The 22918-nt window shown below is 34.6% G+C and overlaps 1 protein-coding gene and 1 long non-coding RNA gene across 2 annotated transcripts; both read right to left on the bottom strand.

The window, feature by feature from the left end:
* Nucleotides 1–11460: 11460 nt before the first annotated feature.
* Nucleotides 11461–14611, bottom strand: LOC114258100 (receptor-like protein 7). The gene is given in 2 exon segments (XM_028197953.2): nucleotides 11461–12128; nucleotides 12130–14611. Coding segments are annotated over 2 exon segments (2910 nt in total). The 5' UTR covers nucleotides 14598–14611; the 3' UTR covers nucleotides 11461–11686.
* Nucleotides 14612–20322: 5711 nt separating this feature from the next.
* LOC145794819 (uncharacterized) lies at nucleotides 20323–20966 on the bottom strand. Its single transcript, XR_014334758.1, has 3 exons — nucleotides 20852–20966; nucleotides 20547–20650; nucleotides 20323–20476 (listed from the first exon to the last, which is right to left on the bottom strand). It is a non-coding gene; the product is annotated as an uncharacterized LOC145794819 (long non-coding RNA).
* Between the last annotated feature and the right edge of the window lie 1952 nt (nucleotides 20967–22918).

Below are 22918 nucleotides of genomic sequence, written 5' to 3'. Positions count from 1 at the left end.
TCCAAAGGATCTACCTGGTCTTCCTCCAAATTGTGAGGTAGAATTTTCCATGGACTTGGTCTCTAATACAACACCTATCTCTAAAGCACCCTATAGAATGGCACCGTTAGAGTTGAAGGAGTTGCAAACTCAATTACAGGAGTTGTTAGACAAAGGTTTTATTAGGCCTAGTGTTTTACCTTGGGGAGCACCTGTGTTGTTTGTGAAGAAGAATGATGGGTCTATGAGATTGTGTATTGATTATAGGGAACCGAACAAAGTCACAATAAAGAATATGTATCCTTTTGCCACACATTGATGACCTATTTGACTAATTGTAGAGAGCTCAGGTATTCTCTAAGATTGACTTAAGGTCAAACTATCACTAGTTGAAGGTAAGGGATGAAGATGTTCCTAAGACAACTTTTAGAACCCGTTATGGGCATTATGAGTTCTTGATGATGCCTTTTTGTCTCACAAATGCACTAGCCACATTCATGGATTTGATGAACAGAGTATTTAAACCCCAGTTGGATAAATTTGTGGTGGTGTTTATTGATGATATCCTAATTTATTCGAGGAGTAAGGAGAAGCATGAACAACATTTGAGGGTAGTATTGCAGATCCTTAGAGAGAAGAGACTATTCAAAATTCAAGAAGTGTGAATTCTGGTTGAGCAGTGTATTCTTTTTGGGTCATGTGGTAAGTAAAGACAGGGTATTTGTGGATAGCACGAAGGTGGCAGTAATTATTGATTGGTCATGACCTACTTCTGTGACAGAGGTACTTAGCTTTCTAGGGCTTGTTGGGTATTACAAATAGTTTGTGGATGGATTCTCCCATGTTGCTTTGCCACTTACCAATCTAACCAGGAAAGGAGTAAATTTTGAGTGGAATGATAATTGTGAGCGTAGCTTTCAAGAGTTTAAACAGAGATTGACATCAACTCCAATCCTTGCCTTATCGACAAATGGGGGTGATTTTGTGATTTATAGTGATGCTTCACAACAGGGTTTAGGATGTGTACTTATGCATCATGGAAATGTGATTTCTTATGCGTCGTGACAGTTGAAAGTACATGAGAGAAATTATTCTACACACGACTTGGAGTTAGTAACAGTGATTTTTGCTCTTAAGATTTGGCCACATTATTTGTATGGAGAGTCATGTGAGATTTACACTGATCATAAGAGTTAGAAGTATATTTTCACACAAAAGGAGCTAAATTCGAGGCAAAGAAGATGGCTTGAGGTGTTAAAAGATTATGATGTTAATATTTTGTATCATCTGGAAAAGGTAAATGTAGTGGCAAATGCCTTGAGTAGGAAGGTCGCAGTTGGAGATGTAGCTGCTTTGTCTATTGAGAGTTGTTTAGTGGAAGACATGAGACGTTTGAGGTTTGAGGTTATTACACCTGGTGATAGGGCTTATTGTAGTCAATTGATAGTTCAACTGACCTTGAGAGAACGAATTTGTTTAGCTCAGGAGATTGTCCCCCAGTGTGAACGTATTAAAGAAGAGATGGCAAAGGGTAAACATGTAGACTTTATGGTTAATGATGATGGGTTGCTTAGATTCCGTAGTCGAGTTTGTATTCTTGTTGGTGGCGATTTGAGGAAAAAGATTATAATGGAGGCACATAGTTCTAGTTACATCATTCATCTTGGAAGCACTTAGATGTATTGGGATTTTCATGAACATTTTTGGTGGAATGGTATGAAGGGAGATATTGCAGAATTTATGGCTCAGTGTTTGGTGTGTCAACAGGTTAAAGCAGAACATTAGGAACCACGGGGAAACTACAACCCTTACCTGTACTAGAGCGGAAGTGGGATCATATTACCATGGACTTTGTGTGCGGATTATCTCATACTAGTAGTAATCACGATGCAGTTTGGGTAGTTGTTAACTAAGTCAGCACATTTTATTGCAGTATAGATGAACTATTCTCTAGCTCGATTTGCACAGTTGTATGTGAAGGAGATTGTTAGATTGCATGGTGCACCTATGTCAATAGTGTCAGATCGGGATCCTCATTTTGTGTATAAGTTTTTGGGTGCGTTATAGTCAACTATGGGTACTCGATTAAATTTTAGTTCAGTTTATCTCCTTAAGACAGATGGGCAATTGAAGAGGACTATTCAGACCCTTGAGGATATGTTGAGGGCTTGTGCTTAGAGTAGAGAGGTAATTGGGATGATTATTTTCCTCTCATGGAGTTTGCGTATAATAATAGTTATCATTCTAGTTTGGAAGTAGCTCCTTATGAGGCTTTGTATGGGAGGAAGTGTAGGTCTCCTTTGTGTTGGTTTAAGGTTGGTGAAAGGCCATTGTTGGGACCTAATTTGGTGGAGGATGCTACACAGAAAATTATCACCATTAGAAATAGATTATTGACTGCTCAGAGTAGACAAAAATGTTATGCTGATCATCATAGGAGAGATTTATAGTTTCATGTGGGGGATATGGTATTCTTAAAAGTATCACCATGGAAAGGAGTCATCAGGTTTGGAAAGAAAGGAAAGTTGAGTCCTAGATACATTGGTCCATTTGAGGTATTAGAGAAGGTTGGTGAGGTTGTGTATCATGTTGCTCTACTCCCTAGGTTGGCTGGAGTGCATAATGTGTTTCACGTGTCTATGCTGAGGAAATATGTGCACAGTCCGTCTCATGTGATAGATTAGGAGCCGTTTTAAATTTGAGAGGATTTTTCATATGAGGAGATGCCTGTTCAGATTTTGGATTCAAAAGAGAAAATGTTACGTACAAAGGCCATTAAATTGGTTAAGGTACTGTGGCATAATCATCTAATTGAAGAGGTGACTTGGGAACGTGAAGACGAGATGCGCAAAAAGTACCCACATCTATTCTCATGATTTACTCAGGTTAGTTTTGAGGACGAACTTTTCTTTTAGGGGGAAGAATGTAAGAACCGGAATATAAAAATAAAGTAAATAATTAAATAATAATAATTTTACAATCTCAAATATTTTCCTGGTGAATCCTAAAATACAAATTCAATATTGTTGGAGGGTCTTTTAGTTAATTTTAAACCTAAAATAAATTTATGGTGGAAATCTCTAATTTAGAGACAAGATTTACTATTAAAATAAATAATAGTAATAATGTTAAATAATAATAATAATAATAATAATAATAATAATAATAATAATAATAATAATAATAATAATAATAAGTGGATTGTTGATTATGTATATAAATATAACAAAAAAAAAAAAAAAACCCTAACTCTCTTGTTATTTAACAACACAACAGCAGCCACTTTAGGATTTATAGCAGTTGTGAGAGAGAGAGAAAGAGAGAGAGAGAGAGAGAGAGAGAGAGAGAGAAAAATTTCCAGCATCTTGTGGTTCCACAACTTTAAGGTATTGTTCTTCTATAGTATATTATATGAATGATTATTGTGTATAGATGTTTCGATGTATTGATTAGAAGGAAAAAAAAAAGGGTAATGGGTTCACTGATTAGGTGTCCAGAGGATTGATCAGGTTAATAGTTCATGTAGAATAGTGCAATGGGTATAGTGGATGTATGAAAAAACAAGTATATGGCATGGGTTATATTCAATGAGTGCTTTTGCTTGTAATGGTGGACCTTGTGAGTGAAACGTGGGATAGACAAGAGTACCTGGCCACCACTGTGTGTGAATATCATCTTCTTTTTTTTTTTTATGTAGTTTAAGGAATTAAACGGGTACATAAAGTTGAGGGTGCAATTTATGAGTGTGAATTTCTACACATAGCTATAAACTTTAAAAATCGAGGAATCATATCAAACGGATGAATTTTGAACTGAAATTTTTACAGTAGAGTAATTACATATTGACTTGCATATCTGAACTTTCTCATAATTTTTGGGAGTCAAAAGAAAACTGGTTTAAAACAGTAACTTCGGAAGTGTCGTTCTCTTTGGGTATGAATCCAAAAATTATCAAATTAGCGTTATTAGAACCGGTTATGAGTCTAGTTTCTTAAATTTTTTGCCTTGTATTGATTGCTCGTGTATACTAAAAAAACCATTAATTTCTTTAAAGTGCTACAAAAAACAACCTGTTTGGATATAATTAATTGTAAATAATTATTTTGATAAGCAAATCAAGTGAAACCAATTGGGTTTGAAACTTAGGATATATTAGTTGATATCTAGAGGGTTTTGGAATTTTTTGGACAACCTGGAGAGGTTTTTAATTTTCAAAGTTAGCGAATAGATTGGGAAAACTTATTTAAAACTCTATTTTATCTTAAAGTTACTTATAATTAAGTTTCGATTTGAACCCATGCCTTGGGTGATTTTAGACCTTGAAGAACATGAACTTAGGTAATATTTAAGAGTAATGGTGAGTTGGGTTGAGTCGTATTATTGCGCTTTAGTTTGGGGTTACTTAGTTTCTTATTCTTTAGTATTTTTTTAAATTAGTAGTAACGTGTAGTTTTCATACTTGGTTCAGGCATTAGTTGGACTTTCATATTCTATTTGAGGATTATATTATTTCGTTTTCAGTTGAGTAGTTGCATTCTACATATTTTTATAAATGTTCCCCTACCCTGAACTGTTGGAAAATTAAATTGTTGTTTCAAGACTAAACCGTTTTGATAAATTATTATATTATCAATGGAATTAAATTATTTCTAAAACATGTGTAAACTTGGCATACTGTAAACTATTTGTTATGGTCTCATGTTTATAATGGTGAACTACCATGTTTTGCGAAACCGATGTGTATTGATTATTGGGACCATCTGTATATTTTAGTCTAGGGAAATTATTCCACTGTGTGTGGTGACTTTGGCCACTAGGGAACAGATCCGAGTTGGGCCGTGACCTTCAATCAGATCATCTTAGAGAAAAGGCCCGGGTTGCCAACCCGAGGATGACTTTTAGTTCGATATTGGATCCAACGGGTTTATTGCCTTGAGAACTGTGTGGCATGTTACTTGTTATTCTTGGTACCCAGAAAATAATTGGTGTTCATATTGTAATATGTTTTAAGTGAAAAATATCATTTATCATGTTCTTGAGAAACATGAGTATTTTAACTGTTGAATTGTGGAACTTTCTTTTTAAAACAGATTATCTTTATCAAAATTGTATGCCAATCTTGTTTTTGTGATATATATCTTATTTTGGAATTGATCCCTGTTTTCAAAACCGTATATACTATCCATGTTGGTACTTGCTTAGCTATCAGCTGACTTAGTTGTTTATCATTTCCAGGTGTTCGAAGGACTTAGAGTGGACTCATGGCGTAGCGGGGACTCAATTGCATGGACCTCTAGGGCATTCATTTATTTTGTTTTAGCTTGTTATGTCGGTTTTGTGCATACATTGTGGTTGTGTTTTATTTAGAATTATTTTATTTTATGGGCGGTTTGTGTTCCATTTAGTATATTTTTTTGGAAATTAGTTATGGTTGGTTATACCATTTCTACTTATGGCATGTCACTGGATTGGGTTTTGATTTATTTATTTATGGACTATCGTCACATTTATTATTTGTGATTTTGGGTTCACGTTTAGGCTTACGTGTGCCTTGGGCTAAGTCCTTGTGGGCCATGACCAGTCATACCTGGGTTTGGGGTGTGACAATTGTGGTATCAGAGCCGATCCAAGCACATGACCATGTGGGTCACTTATTCTGGCCTGGCTACGAGCTTGTCGCGGTATTCTGATTGATTGAAGATGTGAGGATTTAGAAGTGGGGGGGTTTGTAACACCCTGTCTCACATCGGGAGTTTGCATGGATGATCTTGGGCATATAAAGCACCACTACCTTGCTACTAAATAACTTGGACTTAAGCTTTTGGGTATTGTTGGTGGACCCACAAGTTACTTGGGCCAGCAAGTAGTGGAGCATTACAAGAATTCTCAGTACTTTTGCAGGCCTGCAGAGATACTGGGAGGTGGTGTTCTTCGCTCGAGCAAAGATTCTTGCCCTCGAGCTCGAGCGATCCTTCTTGACATCAAGCGGTGGTCTTCTGTCTATAAAACTTCTTGGAGTTGGTATTCTTTGCTCGAGCTAAGCTTCTTGTGCTCAAGCAGTCCAACTTATTTGTCTCTGGTCGCTCGAGCGACACTTCTTGTGCTCGAGCAGTCTGTGCGTATATCAGATCGTAAAGTCACCTTTTTGAGTCATTATTTTAGTCACTTTTTTTTTTAAATCTCTATCTCTCTCTCTAAACATTTCCAAACCTTATTTTCTCTCACTCTCTCTCTAGAAACCATCTTTAAACCGTGAATACACCTAGATCTGTTGATCTTTACACCCTAGTTCCTTGTTAGAAAGGTAGAGCACAAAGAGGGATTCGTTCTAATCGGAGCATAGTTGGTTTTTGGATTTCTTCGAGTCTCAATCATTGTTCTTCCTTGTCTTCAAGCTTGAGGTAGGGATTTTTCACACTTCCTATGAATTTTAACTTAGTTATTTGTTTTATAAAACATCATTGTGAAGAAGAGGATTTTTGAACAATCTAGGGTTTTGGTCGGAAATCAAAAAGAAGGATTTTCAAATGATTTGTTGGAAATGAATGTGGATAGGTATTTAATGTGGAGATGTGATGAAATGGTGGGTTTTTACCTTTGGAAATGGTTTATAAAGGAAATGGTTTTTTTTTTTTTTTTTTTTTGGCCTTAAAATCTCAAATGTTGATTTTGTAAAGGTAATTGGAATTATATTGAAATTGTGAAATTGGATTGATATTGATGAGGATGGTGGAGTTGGATATGTATTATCACTCATATCTTAAATTTTGAAAAGTTTATCTTTATAGAAATTATTTATTTGTTTAGAGATATCTGTATTGGGTTATCAGTAGATGATGGCTATAATTGTTGTAAAAATTATATGAGGATTAGGTGAATTAAAACCAATTTCTCATTCATTTGCATTGAGCACTGTTGCATACTTAACACATTGTAAATGTTAGTGTTTTGAGAAAAACGGGTGAATCTGGGAAGTAAATGTTGTCTTGTTGAAATAAGTTGGCCTGAGTGTCCATGGTGAAAGTCCTAAAAACTGCGCGTGTACTTGGGTGCCGATCCCGCGGATGAAATTTCTATAAAATGGTAATAGTAGTGCTTGTATAGCCTACATTTACACGGGTGCCGGTTTACGGTTTCCTACGGACAAATTTTCGTGAAAGGTTGTATTTGTTTCGGGATTCCCAAAGTGTGATTCATGGCCCTATTTTCTATTGTAAAGGAAATGATTTATGAAATTGTGATATTAACCTGTCATTGCATGGTTTTGAAAAGAGATGTAAAAGGTTTTATCACAAGCATTGTATATGCATTCACCTTATATCTTTGTTAAGATTTATATACTGTATTGGATTATTTCTACTGGGTTTTGGCTCACCCTATATGGGAAACCATCTTTAGGTGCTGATGACATGCCTCCGCCAAGGTAATAGCTTGGGCGCACTTGCAGCAAGAGCTTCATTTTGTTTAATTGTTGTATTTGCTTTTGTACAAGCCTAGGACTTTATTTGTATTGAGTTTAAACTCATTTTGTTGTAACCAAGCATTGTCATGGAAAGATATAAGCCTTTGGGGCATTTCTTATTTGTTTACCTTTCATTTCATGTCTTTAATTTGTATCACATGCTATAGATTCAGGGTTAGGACTTGTGAATGTATAATTGCATGTGTTACCTTTTCTAACTTGAGACTATATGGAATGGAAAGGATATTGTATTCAGAATGGCATTGTTATTTATTAAAATTGTGGAAGGGTTTATTATCTCTTATTTCGGGGCGTTACAACTCAATAATATACAATGAAGAATGTCAAATAGAAAAATAGCAGGTGCTAAACAAAAGGTTTGACCAGAGAGCAAATGAGGGAAAGTTCATCGAGGGGAATGTGGTTAGAGCCTATTACTTTCGAGTCGTCATAATGGCAATCCAACTTAGTTGACTGGAGATCTCAAGATATAGGTTCAAAGAGACAACCAAATTATGGATGACTCTTCAAAAATCACTAAGGGAGTCTATTTCCTATCCATTCCTATGATCAGAGTGATATCTACAACATGTGTTGTATGTAGGGGACTTAGGGCAAGCCATGCTTTTAATGATCACTTATATCTTGAAAAATCTAGAGGGGTATCTTTCAAGAGGAGTACTTAAAAGACTCAAAATAAAGATCACCTATATGAGTGTGAAGGGGCCACTTCTATGAGAATTAATAAGGCTAAATTCTCCAAAGCACTCATGAAATACCAGGGCATGCCAAGGCCAAAACGGGCACAACCGTGAGAACTAAGCTGTGTCCAGAGATATTTTGTGTGAATTCTATTGTCTTGGCTTACACAAATGACTGAACAGTTCAAGACATCACATCCATCGATTAGCTAGTATGTCCGATAGTCTTTCACTAAGGAAGGTTCAAAGCCAAAAGCTATCTATCCCTATTCAAATATTTCCAATTGAATTCTCTTTAAGTCTGCATTGAGTCTTGCATACTTTTCCGTCATTTCATTCATGTGGGGAATTGTTGGAAAAATGGTTTGGAAACCATTAATAGGTAAATGAGAAATTAACTCCAAAGTGCACCATTTGTGTATGGTTTTAAGATGAACTTTATTTAATTTAAAATTAAATTTATTTGTTATTTATTTGGGTCAAAACTGAACCAAATTCGATTCAAAATTCAAATATGTTTGAAAGAACAGTCATATATGTTCTTTGCACCTATTCCATGGAAGCGTTGGGTCTCTTCATAGAAAAAAGATGTATCTTTTCATTGAAAAGTCACCATGACCTTTTGAAGAGCCACCATTTCACCTATATAATTTGACCCTCATTGCATTCATTAAACATCGAATTCATCTTGTGCTTCTTTTCTTCTGCACTCTGTCTTTTCTGTAAGAGAATTCGGCATAGTAAGGTTCGTCAGACTTGTCGTGCTAGTGCTGTTTCTGCAAGATTCGATCGTTGTATCCTAGGAGAGGAACGTCCAATAAAAACTCGTGAGCACCGTAGTGGGGGACAAATTTGTCTTAAGGAAATTGTGTCCAACACAAGCCTTGATCAAATTTGTTTTCCGTTTCCAAATTTTTATAATCTATTTATAAGTTTTCTACTTTTCTGTAAGTGTTTTTTGGTTCTCGGTATATGGTTTGGTTTGGTTTAACCCAAACAATTTACGTTATATTCAACTTATATTTTTTTTATATACAATTTGGTAATATATTTGGTGCAATTATTGCATGTTACACACAAGATTTATTCCAATAGATTTGCCAATGATGAAGGGATTTTGCCAATGAGATTGTTTTTCAGAAACATTTAGCTCCTTAAGCCCACAAAGACTTCTAAGAGCTTTTGGAATTTTCCCTTTGAATTTGTTGTTTGATAGATCAACAACTACAATGGCATTTTGGATCTTCTCAAATAAGATCGGTGTGCCTTTGCTAGTTATTGTTATTGAATACATAATAGTCATTTCAGATGGAAAATTTATGAATGTCACATTAAGTCCTTCTAAGAATTATCTGACAAAGCTGCATATATGTTAACTTTTCTGCCTTTTTCATTTTCATTGCATTCCACTTTTGAAATAATTTTGACGGGAAGTTACCTGAGAAACCATTGTGAGAGAGATCAATGATGCGCAAGATTGGAAACTTTAGATTGGTTTAAAGATTCTCAATGGTACCATGGAATCTGTTAAATTGCAAAGCAAGAACTTGTAACTTAGGAAGATCTCCCAACGAAAAGAGAATAGTATCCTCAATCTCATTGTTTCCAAAAACAAGAATCTTAAGCCTTATACAATTTGCCAATGATCTTGGTACTTGCCTATATAATTTATTTCGATTTAAATCAATCATTGTCAAACTGATCCCTGTACTGAATGTCTGTGGAATAAGCCTATGAAAATCATTGCAGCTTAGATTGAGCACCATCAAAGAAACAACAAAACTTGTCAAACATTAAGGAATTGTGTCACTTAAGTTATTATCAAGAAAATCTAATATATAACTATTATAGCAAATTGATTGTGGAATTTGTCCTGTCAATAAATTGCCAATGACCCTATAAATAACGACAGACGGTAGTGGAACTGGGAGTGCTCGTTGTAGCCTGTTGAAACTGAGGTCTATTATTTTTAATGAATTCCATGAATATTTGAGGAACAAAGCCTGAGGAATAGTGCCATGAAAATTGTTGCCTCCCAGATTGAGCACCTTTAGAGAAATACAAAAACTGGCCAAACTTTGAGAAATGGTGCCATCCCCCTCTAAGTTATTATCGGACAAACAAAGTGGGCCTAATTTGTATAACAAACATGGCCTAGGTATTAAAGTGGGCTTTTACTATTGATTTGCTAAATTCCAAGCCTAAAAATTGGATGTGCTGAAAGGTTTAGGTTTTAAATTTAAATTAGCAGAGCGATTTTTTGCAATATCAAAGGCTTTGGGCTTTCATAGGCTGAAGTTGAATGTTAATTACTGTTTTCTTATCACCGCATCCATGGCCTAAGCCTTGGGGTAGCCGGTTGCTAGTCTGATTTAACCTAATCCAAAGAGAGAGACCCACCACCGGGACACTAATAGAGCTTAACCACACGTAACAGATGAGCCCAAGTTTCAGAGGGAGTACAAACGAGGTCTCCGAAGAGAGCTAGCTGCGAAGCAGCAGAATTCGTCCCTTCCAAGAATCAAATCCGAGTCACACTTGTGAAAAGGGATGCCTTCTCTACTAGGCCACCACCCCGGTGGTGATGTCCATTACTTAGCTTGACAAAATCTCACATTAACAAACTTTTACCTTCTTTAAGTGTTATTTTCAAAAAATTGTATAGATTAAAAATGTCAATTTAGGTTATGAGTCAAAATACCATTATAAAACACTAACTAAAACCACTACACTATTGATCATAACTAACACTATGTGGTGTCATAACGAAATAAACATAGTAACAAAAATAGAAAAAATCACTGAGTTATAGTCAATACCACAATGATCTGTAATTTTTATATCACATTCAATCATAATTATTATAAAAATAAAAATAAAAACTAGTTTGGATTATAATTAATACTGCATAACCAACATTTCAATGAACATAAATTTATTTTTCTTTATTATAATATCAAATTTGTAGAATCATGTTACAAGAAGAGCCTACTGGTATTACTTCAAAAGAGAAATTACATATTACACAAAAGCATTATTGAGAATTACACTCACAAAAGCTAATTAGTTTGTTTGGTTTTGATTTTCAAAAAACAGTTTTCAAAAAATTTTATTTTTTGATTTTCTGTATTTTAATGTTTTCAATGAATTTTTTAAATATTTTAACCAATTTTTTTTAACTTTTAGACACACCTAACATAAATATACTTAAAAAGTATAATATTTGTGAAAAAAAATCTTTAAAAAATTTACTAAATACCAAAAAATATGAAAATTCAGTACATTTTTTGTATTTTTGTGTATTTATTAATTTTTTAAAACATTTTTTCACAAATATTTTACTATTTAGATACATCTAAGTAAGGTGCATCTAAAAAAATAAAAAAAATTGCTTAAAATTTTGAAAATATTCACTAAAAACAAAAAAAATACAAAAAATAAAAAAACTTACTTTTCAAAAAATTAAATTGAAAAAACTGAAACCAAACACACTAAATAGTATGCAGATGGATAAAAATTACAAAATAAATTACCACTTACTGAGTTAATTTCTTCTTCTCTTCCTTTGCACCCTTCTCTGAGTTTGCTTCCTTGTTCCAAATTTCTCGACAAACCATTCATGATACCTTGTGGTGAGAGTGTGCCCAATAACCAACCCAATTATTAGCCCACTACCATAACCCAATAATATGATAATCCAGTCAACAACACCACTTGGAAACTTTGAATCATCACCATGAAAGCTCAAGGATAGTAGTGGTGAGACCTCTGAATTTCCACATAACTTCGATAGAGGGAAACCACACAACCCATAATTCCCATCATATGAATTGTTTTCAAATGTATCAAACTGATTCCCTCGAGGAATACGACCTGTGAGATGGTTGTGAGAAACGTCTAGGACTTCAAGGAAAGTGAGTCGGGTTAATTGCTGAGGGATCTCTCCTGAGAGAAAGTTCTGCGAAAGGTCCAATGATTCCAGCTGTCAGATTTGCCAAGGATGACGGGATGACACCAGTGAGATTGTTGTTGGAAAGGTTTAACATTTTAAGTCCACCGAGCCTTCCAAGAGATTCTGGAATTTCCCCTTCAAATTTGTTGTTTGACAAATCCACAGCTATGAAGGCCTTTTGGATCCTCTCGTATAATCTATGGGTGCCTTTGTTATCCATTGTTACTGAATATATGTACCTCATCCTAAGCATTATATTGCTGATGACCCTTTGACTCATTTCCTCCATATATGTCAACTTTTCTCTTTCATCCGTTGTCACTGCATTCCAGATTTGGAAGTATTCTGACGGTAAGTTACCTGAGAAACCATTGTCAGAGAGGTCAATGATCCGCAACTTTGGAAATTTAAAATTGGTTTCAGCAACAGTGATGGCACCATGAAATCTGTTAGATCGCAAAATAAGAACTTGTAACTTAGGAAGAGCTCCCAACCACTAGGGAAAAGTACCCTCCACTTGATTATTTCCAAGAAGGAGAATCTCAAGCAGTGTACAATTTTGCAATGATTTTGGCACCAGACCATGAAAATGATTTTGACTTAGATCAATCATCTTCAAGTTGATCCCCATCATGAGAGGAATATTGCGGTGAAAATTGTTGTGACTTAGATTGAGCACTAACAGAGAATCACTAAAATCAGACAAACATTGAGGAATTGTGCCATTTAAGTTGTTATAAGACAAATCAAGAATTTGAAGAAAACTATTGTGGCAGATTGTTGATGGTGAAATTTCTCCCAATAATAAGTTACCAGTGACCCGATAAAGAACGGTGGACGGTGGTGGAATTGGTAGTGATCCTTGCAGTCTATTAAAACTGAGGTCTAAATATACTAATGACTGCCATGGAATGACATCAGGATGTTGTTCAAAACCTGTCAGAAAGTTGTTCCGAAAGCTGACCCCTCGCATAGATTCTTTAGTGTTGTTCCAAAACCAAGTTGGTATTTCACCGTGAATTTTGTTATTATCAAAGTTGAAAACCTCTAATTCATCTTGGAATCGCAGGAAATTGGGGAACTCCTTCATGTTACACGATGCCAATCCTAGAATGATAAACTTTGGAAGAGTAGCATTGGTAATATTTTTGGTAAACACCGTTAATTTGTTGTGTGACAAATCCAATAGAATAAGGTTTTGGAGCTTAAAAAAAATGTCTGGCTCCAATTTACCGCTCAAGTTGTTTCCAACAAAATTAAGATATTCAAGATGCTTGAGTTGAGATATTGAGCTTGGAATCATGCCATGTAGTTGATTGTATGAGAGGTCTAGACCCGTTAATTTGGTGAGGTTCATAAGCCAAGATGGGATTTGACCAACTAATTCATTTGCATCGATAAACAAAACGTATAGCTGGGTCAGGTTAGCTAAAAACTCTGGTATCTCACCACGTATTTTCATACATGTAAGGTATAATACATTGAGTTTGGATAGCTTACCAAGTGTCAAAGGGAAGGTTGGTGCATCAAAATTATTTCCACCAAGGACTAAGACAGTTAGTTGTGATAGGTTTCCTAACGATGCAGGAATTTGACCCCAAAATTGGTTCCAACTAAGGTCCAAATGGGTGAGTTTGGTCACACTACCAAGCGAAACTGGAAGCATCCCAGAAAAATGACATCTTGATAAATCCAATTGCTTTAGGGGACTACCAAGCTGAAGTTCAGGCAGATTACCAGTGAGATCGTCATTGTTTCCCATGCTTAGAATCTGAAGGTTTGGTAGTTGAAAAATGGTTGTTGGGAATTCACCATACAACTGACAACTCTTAAGAAGAAGAGTTGTTAGTGAAGACATATTTGACAAAGCACGAGTCACTGTAGAAGACATATTCACCCAACTGAGGTCAAGTACCTTCAAATTGGTAAGATTTTGAACTAGGTCTTTCAAATTGGGTTTTTTAAGTTTCAGAAGGCTTACATGATTCCAGTCAACAACATTTCCAGAGAGATTGAGATAAACCAACTTTGAAAGATTTGAGATATTTGAAGGAATTTGACCAAAAAATACAGAGTAGGATAGGTCTAGACTAGTTAGTTTCGAAAGGTTTCCGATTCTAGGTGGGATTTGAGAAAAATTGAAGTGATTGCCGGAAAGATTCAGCCTCTGAAGGTGAACCAAGTTAAAGAGGCTACTATTGGAGTTGATAGAACCGTAGAGAAAACTGCTACTGAGGTCGAGGCCAACCACATGACCAGTGTCGTGATCACACTCGACGCCATCCCATAAGCAACAATCACTGCTTTTTCCTTTGAACTTCTTCCATGATTCAACCTTTGAAGTAGACTTGTTAATAAAAAAGCTATGCTTGAACTGCAGCAAGGATGAACTCTCATCTTCATGGCATAATGGCTGCGCAGAAGAGGAAGAGTTAGACAACATTATAAAAAGATGAAAACAACACAAGAGCATGAACACATGAAGATAGAAAGATGAACCCATGTTGCATAACAAACTCTGAGTTACCAATCTTGGATGATGAAGCTAATGGCTGTGATGTGCTTTTATAGTTGGGATTAGAGAGTCTCAAAAATACGGGTGATTATTCAGTACTCCCGGAGTATGGACACGTGGTGCTCCATAATGTTTTGATTGGTGGAGAGACACAAGGGCCCACGATTTATATTGGAGATGGGGGACAACATGGGACTAACTAATTGGTGATTGGTTTGGAGTATGGACACGTGGTGCTCCGGGAGTATTGAATAATTTTCCCAAAAATACAGACTAGCATGCATGACACGATGGAAAAGTCTATAAACAACAAGTGTCAATGTCCTTGTGTATAAAAAAAATAATAATTAAAGAGTGGTGAAAAAATTGACAAATAATTTTTGAATAATGTTACATGCATCAATTGGTATATTAATTAATATACTAACAGATGTTATGGTATAATTTTAGAAGTTTTGGATATTTGTCATTTGTATAATGGGTGTGGTCAATAATAATGACATAAGGTATGTTAGTACATTAGTTGGTATATCAATTGGTGCATATAGTATTACCGATAATCTTTTACCTATATTATCTCCTAATAAAGACTAAGAAAAGACTTGTGCAAATTAAAGAGACAAAGTAAATCATGTCCCCACAAATAACTAGTGCTCAGAATTCCTAACCAGTGATTAAAAATTCAGTTTACAACATATTCCATTATAATTAGGCATTTTAATTTAAATTTTAATTGAAGGGACAAAAAAATATATATCAAATATCATTGTATTTTTTGTATCATACGGTATGTAGCAATAGGTGTTGGTTATTAGTAGGGGAAGGGGTAACCCAAACACATTGAACTTGTAATCTTCAATCGCAAAACATCATAGAGTTTAATTGTTAAATATTTATTAGATATGTTTGGATGAATGCGACTTTTAAACCGACGGATTTGAGATTAAATATTAGATGTTAGGGGTTAATGGGGGTAGGGGGAATTAACAAGGGAGATTGCTTGAACCCGAGCCACTTGGTTGGTAAGCCAACCTATATGTATATGCTATCAGGCTACAAGGCCTTTCGCTTACTATGATTTCAAATAGTGTAATTTTCTTTTTACCTTCTCAATTATCACTAAAAAAATAATTTAACTTATATATATTTATATTAATTTTATACTTTAATAATTCAATTTTAGATTAATTTTATCTTTATTGTCAATTGTTGTTTAGAATAAAACAGAACTTACTGATGTGGCATAGAAACTTCTTTTGAAGTTTTATTTTAATCTCCTAAATTATTCCAAAAAATTAATTAGACCCCTGAATATATTGTAAAAAAATTAATTTAAATATTAGACTATAATTTTTATCTAAACAAAGGAAAAAATAAATTTCAGTAAAAAATTGATATATTTGGGTTATCGGGTATTCTTTAAAGAGTTGTTACGAATTTTAGCATTGTGTGCCCTTCGGTTAATGATACGACCAGGTAAGTATTAACCACTGTATCGTAAGTTGAGATTTCTATATATTCATGTTCATAGTTTAATATTGTTTTTCAAATTTTGAACGATGCTTATCTCAAAATAAGTATGATCTACATTTTTATCTACACAATTTTCAACATTAGAGAGAGAGAGAGAGAGAGAGAGAGAGAGAGAGAGAGAGAGAGAGAGAGAGAGAGAGAGAGAGAGAGGGGCTTGAAATTAATATGATCTAAATTTTTCTACATTATTTTTTTGTCTCTACTGTATTTTCGAAACTCACCATTCCCAACCCATTTCCGAGTAGGTTTAGAAAACATAGCACAAAATAAAAGTATTGTGGGAAAATGTAACATAAATTGAAAATAAAACAAAATTACAATTTTTTACTCAAAAATATCTGATGCGATAGTCACATGACAATTTTTGTTGACTAATTGTCCATGAACGAAAGACCTCTCAAAATGATTCACAACTAAAATTACAAATCTCATACACACTTTTTAATTGGTGTGTAACAATTAATTTTCCAGCAATTAATGATGCTTGTTTTAGGTAGAAATTATTTAGTAATTCCAATCTATATACTACGTGGTGAATCCTTACAATTATATAGGGCCACGAGACTACTTTTTCTTATTTTTTCTCACACGTTTTAGAGAAAGTGATTATGTATTCTCTTCCTATAAGGTAGATGTCATCAATGGGATAGGTCGGGTTTACCTGGCCCTCAACTATTGTGGTCATGTCACATATATTAATGGATTTTTTGGACTTGACCCTCAACTATTGTGTCCATGTCTCATATATTAATGGATTTTTTGGACTTTGACCAATCAATGGGCTAGTGGGGTTTATTTAAAAAAAAAAAAAATTAAAACCACGTCTCATTCGTATGCCTAAATCTTACAAGCCAAAATCAAACTGAACCAAGTTATATATTTTTTATTAGACTTATATTCACATTTTTTTTTAATAATTCATATGATCGAATTAATTAATACTATTAAAACAATCAAATTAAAGTATAAATGCACAAAATTAACAAATTATGACAATGACAATGTTCTATGTAAAAAGTTGAGAGTTAGGAAGATATATCACTAGTCACTGTTAATTTCAATTTTAACAAATTGTCTTTTGTGTATTTTTTTTAAATACAATTTACAAGGATAATATAAACTGTTAAATGACTAAAATACATTTTTTCCATCAATTTTACTTAATAGAAATAAGCAAACAGTTTAGCTTGAAAAAAAAAATATCAAAAGATTAGTGTTAAAATTAAAAAATTAAAATCTCAAGATCTAATTTTTTTTTACAAAAAGTCAAATTTAATTTTTTTTAAATACCTTAAAAACTATCATTCATATTAATTTATTTATTAAAAAATTGACCAAAACTCTCTCACGTAAGATACGCAATGCTTTAAGTACACAATTTTTTTAGTGGCTTAGGTCCCTATTTTTTTATTTTGGGACGAAAAGTTCACAAACTCCACGCTATCACCTAATGCCTTTTTCTGAGTAACTTTTCGCTCTGACTCTGATGACTTCACAATTGAAAATTAGAGGTCTAGCTAGTATATGATAAACAAAAAGGATTGGAAGATGAAAAGGTTGGTCTCACATCTTATCCTAAAAGTTTCTATGTTGTGGTGGAGACTTCCTAAACTATTTTAAATTTTGTTTAACATGTTCACTGCTGGAAAACAGATTTTTAGTGGTGTTTAAAAAACGCCGCTATAACTGTCAAAAACGCTGCTAATTTCTTTTGCGACGCTTAGAACCAAACGCCGAGGACGCGGCCGTCGCTATAACTTTGTGGCATTTTGAAAACGTCGTCATATTAGTATAGGCGGCGTTTTTAAAAACGCCATCAAATGTCCTCCTAAGCACATGCTGACGTCATTGACAATATTTAACGACGTTTCGGAAAAACGCCGTCATATCTTTTTTAAAAATATGAGGGTTTAAGAGGCGTTTGTAAAAATGCCGTCATATCCGTCTTCTTTTTTTTTTTTTTTGAAATTGTGCTAATTTTTTGATTGAATTTAAAAAATACCTGTAATAGCACTAACATAAAATAATAACTCCCATTCAAATAGCTGTAATGAAGCACTAATTCACTTTCTCATTCAATTAATATCCAATCACCATTATCCACAAAATTAACATATCCAAAATTTAAAAATCATATTTTAACATTAACCACAAACTAACATATATCAAAAAATCATGTCTTAGCATTAAACTTGTAGTCTTCACTGGTCTATATGCCTACATCAGATAATGTCCCCATTGACCATGTCCATCGAAAATCCCACAAAACATCATGTCTTCTTGGTCTACATGCCTGTAAGCAACACTTGTTTGGTAGCTCAGAAAATGAACAGACAGAAATGAAGAGGAAAAAAAATTCAATAATCCGAATCTTAAACTTCCCAGTTATATATATATATATATATATTATATATATATGACCATTCAGATAACAGATGATCCAGAATTTTCTTTAATTTTTTGTCTCCATTTTCTAAGCAACCGAACAGAGGGTAAATCTAAGTCTACAAGTAATACCCAAATAGAAGTAGAGAGAAACAAGCAGATGAGTAAAACATGTGACAATGGTCAGAAAGCTAAGAATCTGAAATTTTTCAAAAATAAAAACAAACATTATGAATCAGAAAGAAACTAAACAACCATTCCATAATGGAAATCACGAAAAGCAGAGGAAATTAAAAAAAATAATAAAAAGACCATTGCCTGTGGCAGCCGCAGAAGACCCAGAACTTACTTTACATTTTCTTTTCTTTTTCCTCCATTTTCTAAGCAACCGAACAAAGGATAATTCTACTGGAAAAAAAACAATCTGAGTCTGCAAAAAAATTCTTTACTTTTTCTTTTCTTTTTGCTCCATTTTATACGCTACCGAACATAGGGTAATCCTACTTGACGCAAAACAATCTGAGTCTGCAAACAATATCATAAATAACCCAGAATTTCATTTTCTTTTTCCTCCATTTTTCTACGCAACCAAACAGAGTATCATGAGAATCATGTAAAATTAAATAAATAATGCTCTCATAGCATAAACAAATTTAGAGGCCATTTGATCTAACTCCCACTCATTGTGTGCTTCTTTGTTTTTATTAAATTTGATACAGAACATCAGCAGAACAAGTTGTGTGCTTCTTTGTTTTTGTTATATCCTCACATGACAGACACAATTGTGTTTAATAAATGTACTAGAGGAAACAAAGAGCACTTCATCATGTAGTAAACATGTCAGTGTAACACATACAGAAATAATACTGATTGACAAGCAATGCTGGCTCTGAATAAGAGAAAAAAGAAACAGAAGATAATTCTAGCACTCCTAATCAACATAAGCACTAGACAACAAACTACTTAGAATGACTCACAGTGGGCATATCCACATAGTAGTTGATATGATTGAATGCAAGTGAAAGGGGTTGGAAGGGAAAAAGCATTCCTTTTCTAGGTGCATGATCAGTAACACCAACACTAGAGTCAGCACCCCGTGAAGCATTTCTCACCGTCATATCAAAACCTATAAAATCAATCAGAAGATTTCAAAATTAAGATCAGTAGATCATTTTTTACACAACAGGGATCGATTAATGTCATGTCATGTGCTAGTTACAACCCAAGAAAAAGAACTAAAAGAGAAAGCTAGCTTTTTTTTATCCTCAAAAGTCTCACAAAAATTTGTCTTTACTTCTGTATTCAAAAACTGGCTTTATTTTTGCGCTGCATAGATCTAATTTAAAACAAGATATCCTTTTGAAAGACCTATTCCTATTGCTGTTTTCTTAATTCCTCTTAGGATATCCGGTTTCCCCACTTCATTGACATCATTACACACACAATGCAATTCAACTTGCCATGAACTTTAAAATGGAAAAGAAATGTGATAAAGGAGTAACTAGTGACCTACGTGTTTTAACTTAATTGGCAGCAAGAGAAATAGAAGACGAGATCATTAAGTAAGGATCAAAAGAGACAAAGGTAAAGGCTCAAACCTTCAAAGGTCATTCGTCCAGATGATTTCTTATTCTTCTTTCCAACATCTTCATCCAAGAATATAGATTTTGAATCACTAAGAGCTAATGTAGAACATCCAGAAACAGGGTTGTTAAGCCTGGAAATCTACTTCCAACGAAGGAAATCCATTTTCAAATAAAAATATCTGAACCAAATGACTAGATGAGATAAAAAGTCAATGTTGCAATAAATAAAATGTTGAAGAGAAGAGAAAAACCCAAGAGTGCTCCAACACAAACCCAAAACATGTAGTCATCCGTGAAGAAGCCTCTAGACTTGAGAAGGACTTTCCCAACGGTAGGTGCATGAATTCGGGGGTCTGGATTGGGCTGCAATAAGAAAAATGTTCAGAATTTTGAGAATGTAAAGATACTATGCAAACAGTAAAAGAGAACTTACGGCGCTCCATCTTTTGTCAAGAAATTCATTAATGACTAAAGCATTTTGTCCATACATCACTGGAGAAATATAATAGCCCCATATCATAAATGGCTCAATGTCATCTGTGGGCACAAAAGGAAATGAATGGTTGTAGATGTAGTGCTTTGATCATCGAATATATAAACAATCACATGAAAGAATCCACAACTTACTTGGTTAAATGTCAAGAAATATTCAACAATGTGGTATAAAGATTGGTAAATTAAAAGCTCATTCTAATTCAAGGTAGGCTCAAAAGTGAAAATAGAAATCAGGCAGCTTACTTTGGGCAACTATAAATCCTCCAAGCAAAATATTCATTATCAATGTGTAAGTTCCTAAAGTGCATACAACAACCAGCTTTTTTCCCATAGCAACAAAACGAAAGAGAGAGAGAGACATTTGATGTATACTGAACAATGCCAATAACTGCTGGAAAAACCTGAATCAGATGGTGGGTATTTGTCAGTGAATAAATTATCAGGTTCAAGTGACCACTAAATGCAGAGTATGAAGAATAAATTTCTAATGAAGAAGTTAAGTTGGTAAGCAAAAGTATAAACATGAAAAACTATCACAAGAAACCAAGAACACGCAGACCACTACTACCTGCTGGTGTCTGGACCAATACATTCATGAGAGTGAAGAAAAGAGCTCCGAAAATTTTTCAATCAACTCTATAAAATGAAAACAGAAGGGCCTAAATTACAAAGGTGAGCCAGGTGAAGTTTTAACTTCTACTTCACCAGCCATCATACTAATTTGTACAATCAAACCTCAATCAACAAGGCAACCACATTGAGAAACAGCGCCCCAGAACTATCAAACTTGTATATGTGCACTATACTAATGATGTAATAAAAGAGAACAAGGTAGAAGTCAAAGCAACAACATTAATATATACCTTGACCCAAACAGCCAAAGATTCATCATGTTCTAACCACTTGGATTCTGAAAGAGAAGACTCTCCCTCCTTGTTACTCAACACCCTGCTTTCAATAGTATCTACAAGTAAATGGTCGGTCTCAGAGGCCAGACAAGACTCTGTGCAAAAATCCTATCCATTCAAGTTCCCATCATTTGCATCTTGATTTAAAAATAGAAACATTTCCAATAGACATTATTAATATATATATATATATATATATATATATCAGTATATATCATTTATGTATCTGCACATTGATACAGAAATCCCTCCCTCCAGGACCAAACTCAGTAATCCCCTTGCCTATCCTCCAAAATCCGACGATCTACCTACCCCTTCCCAGCCCCTCCACCATCGCAGAACCATAAGAGAGAGAGAGAGAGAGAGAGAGAGAGAGAGAGAGAGAGAGAGAGATGAAGGGAACAACAAATAATCGTACAAATTGAGTCAATCCGAACATACCTCAAGAATCGAACTGAGATTTTTTCCAGATCGGAGCTTGAAATGCGAGTAATCGAGGGGCCAGAGTTCAGATCTGAGCTTCTGGAAATCACTGAATCTTTGCAAATGAGCCGGTGGAGCTCGCTACCTCGCCGGTGCAGCTTCGAAATCGCTTCCATGGGGCTTCGATCTGAATCTTCGATGGAGCTTAGGTATGAATCTTTGGTGGAGCTTCAAAATTGCTTCGATGGAGCTTCGATCTGAATCTTCAATGGAGCTTCGAAATCGCTTCGATGGAGCTTCGATCTGAATCTTCGATTGAGCTTAGAGAGGGTTGAGAGGGAGAGAGAGATGTGTGCGTATAAGAGTTGAGAGAGAGAGAGAGCTCTGAATCTTCGATCGAAATGCTTAGAGAGGGTTCTGATTCAAAATAAGGTTTCACAAAAGGAGGTGCGTGTGGCACCGCATTTGGAGGCGTTTTCCCATTATAAAACGGTGCCGTCTTGTCTAATAGAATATGCGGCGTTTATAAAACGCCGTTAAATACTAATAACAGTAACGTTTAAAAAAACGTCGTTAAAAAAACGCCACCATATCCCTTTTTTCCTGTAGTGGCTCTAATAGTAAAATTGGTTGGTGTTTGATGGCAAAGGGTGTTAAAGAGAGGGATGGTTTAGTAGAGAGATGGTTTAGTGGTGGTGCCTTAGGTGGATTGATGATCGCGATCTGGGAAAAGTAAAGTCTAATTTATAAATATGAAAGTAAAATTTCATCTTTAGTTGTTATTATTACTCTTTTAATATGTACTATGTTTCTTTTTTTGATGTCTTATTCAAGAATGATAGTAAAGTTATATTCTGATAGCGTGTTCTTGAATTATTTCTTTTGCAATACAAATTTTATTGTGCAACAGAGTAAAATATTATTGTTTATGTCAATTTCGACGGTAATTTTTTTTTGAAAGAATTTCATAGTCAACCTA

Source organism: Camellia sinensis, chromosome 7, assembly GCF_055761805.1.
Source record: "Camellia sinensis isolate YWXY chromosome 7, ASM5576180v1, whole genome shotgun sequence".
Classification (NCBI taxonomy): domain Eukaryota; kingdom Viridiplantae; phylum Streptophyta; class Magnoliopsida; order Ericales; family Theaceae; genus Camellia; species Camellia sinensis.
This window is presented reverse-complemented; position numbering and strand designations above follow the sequence as displayed.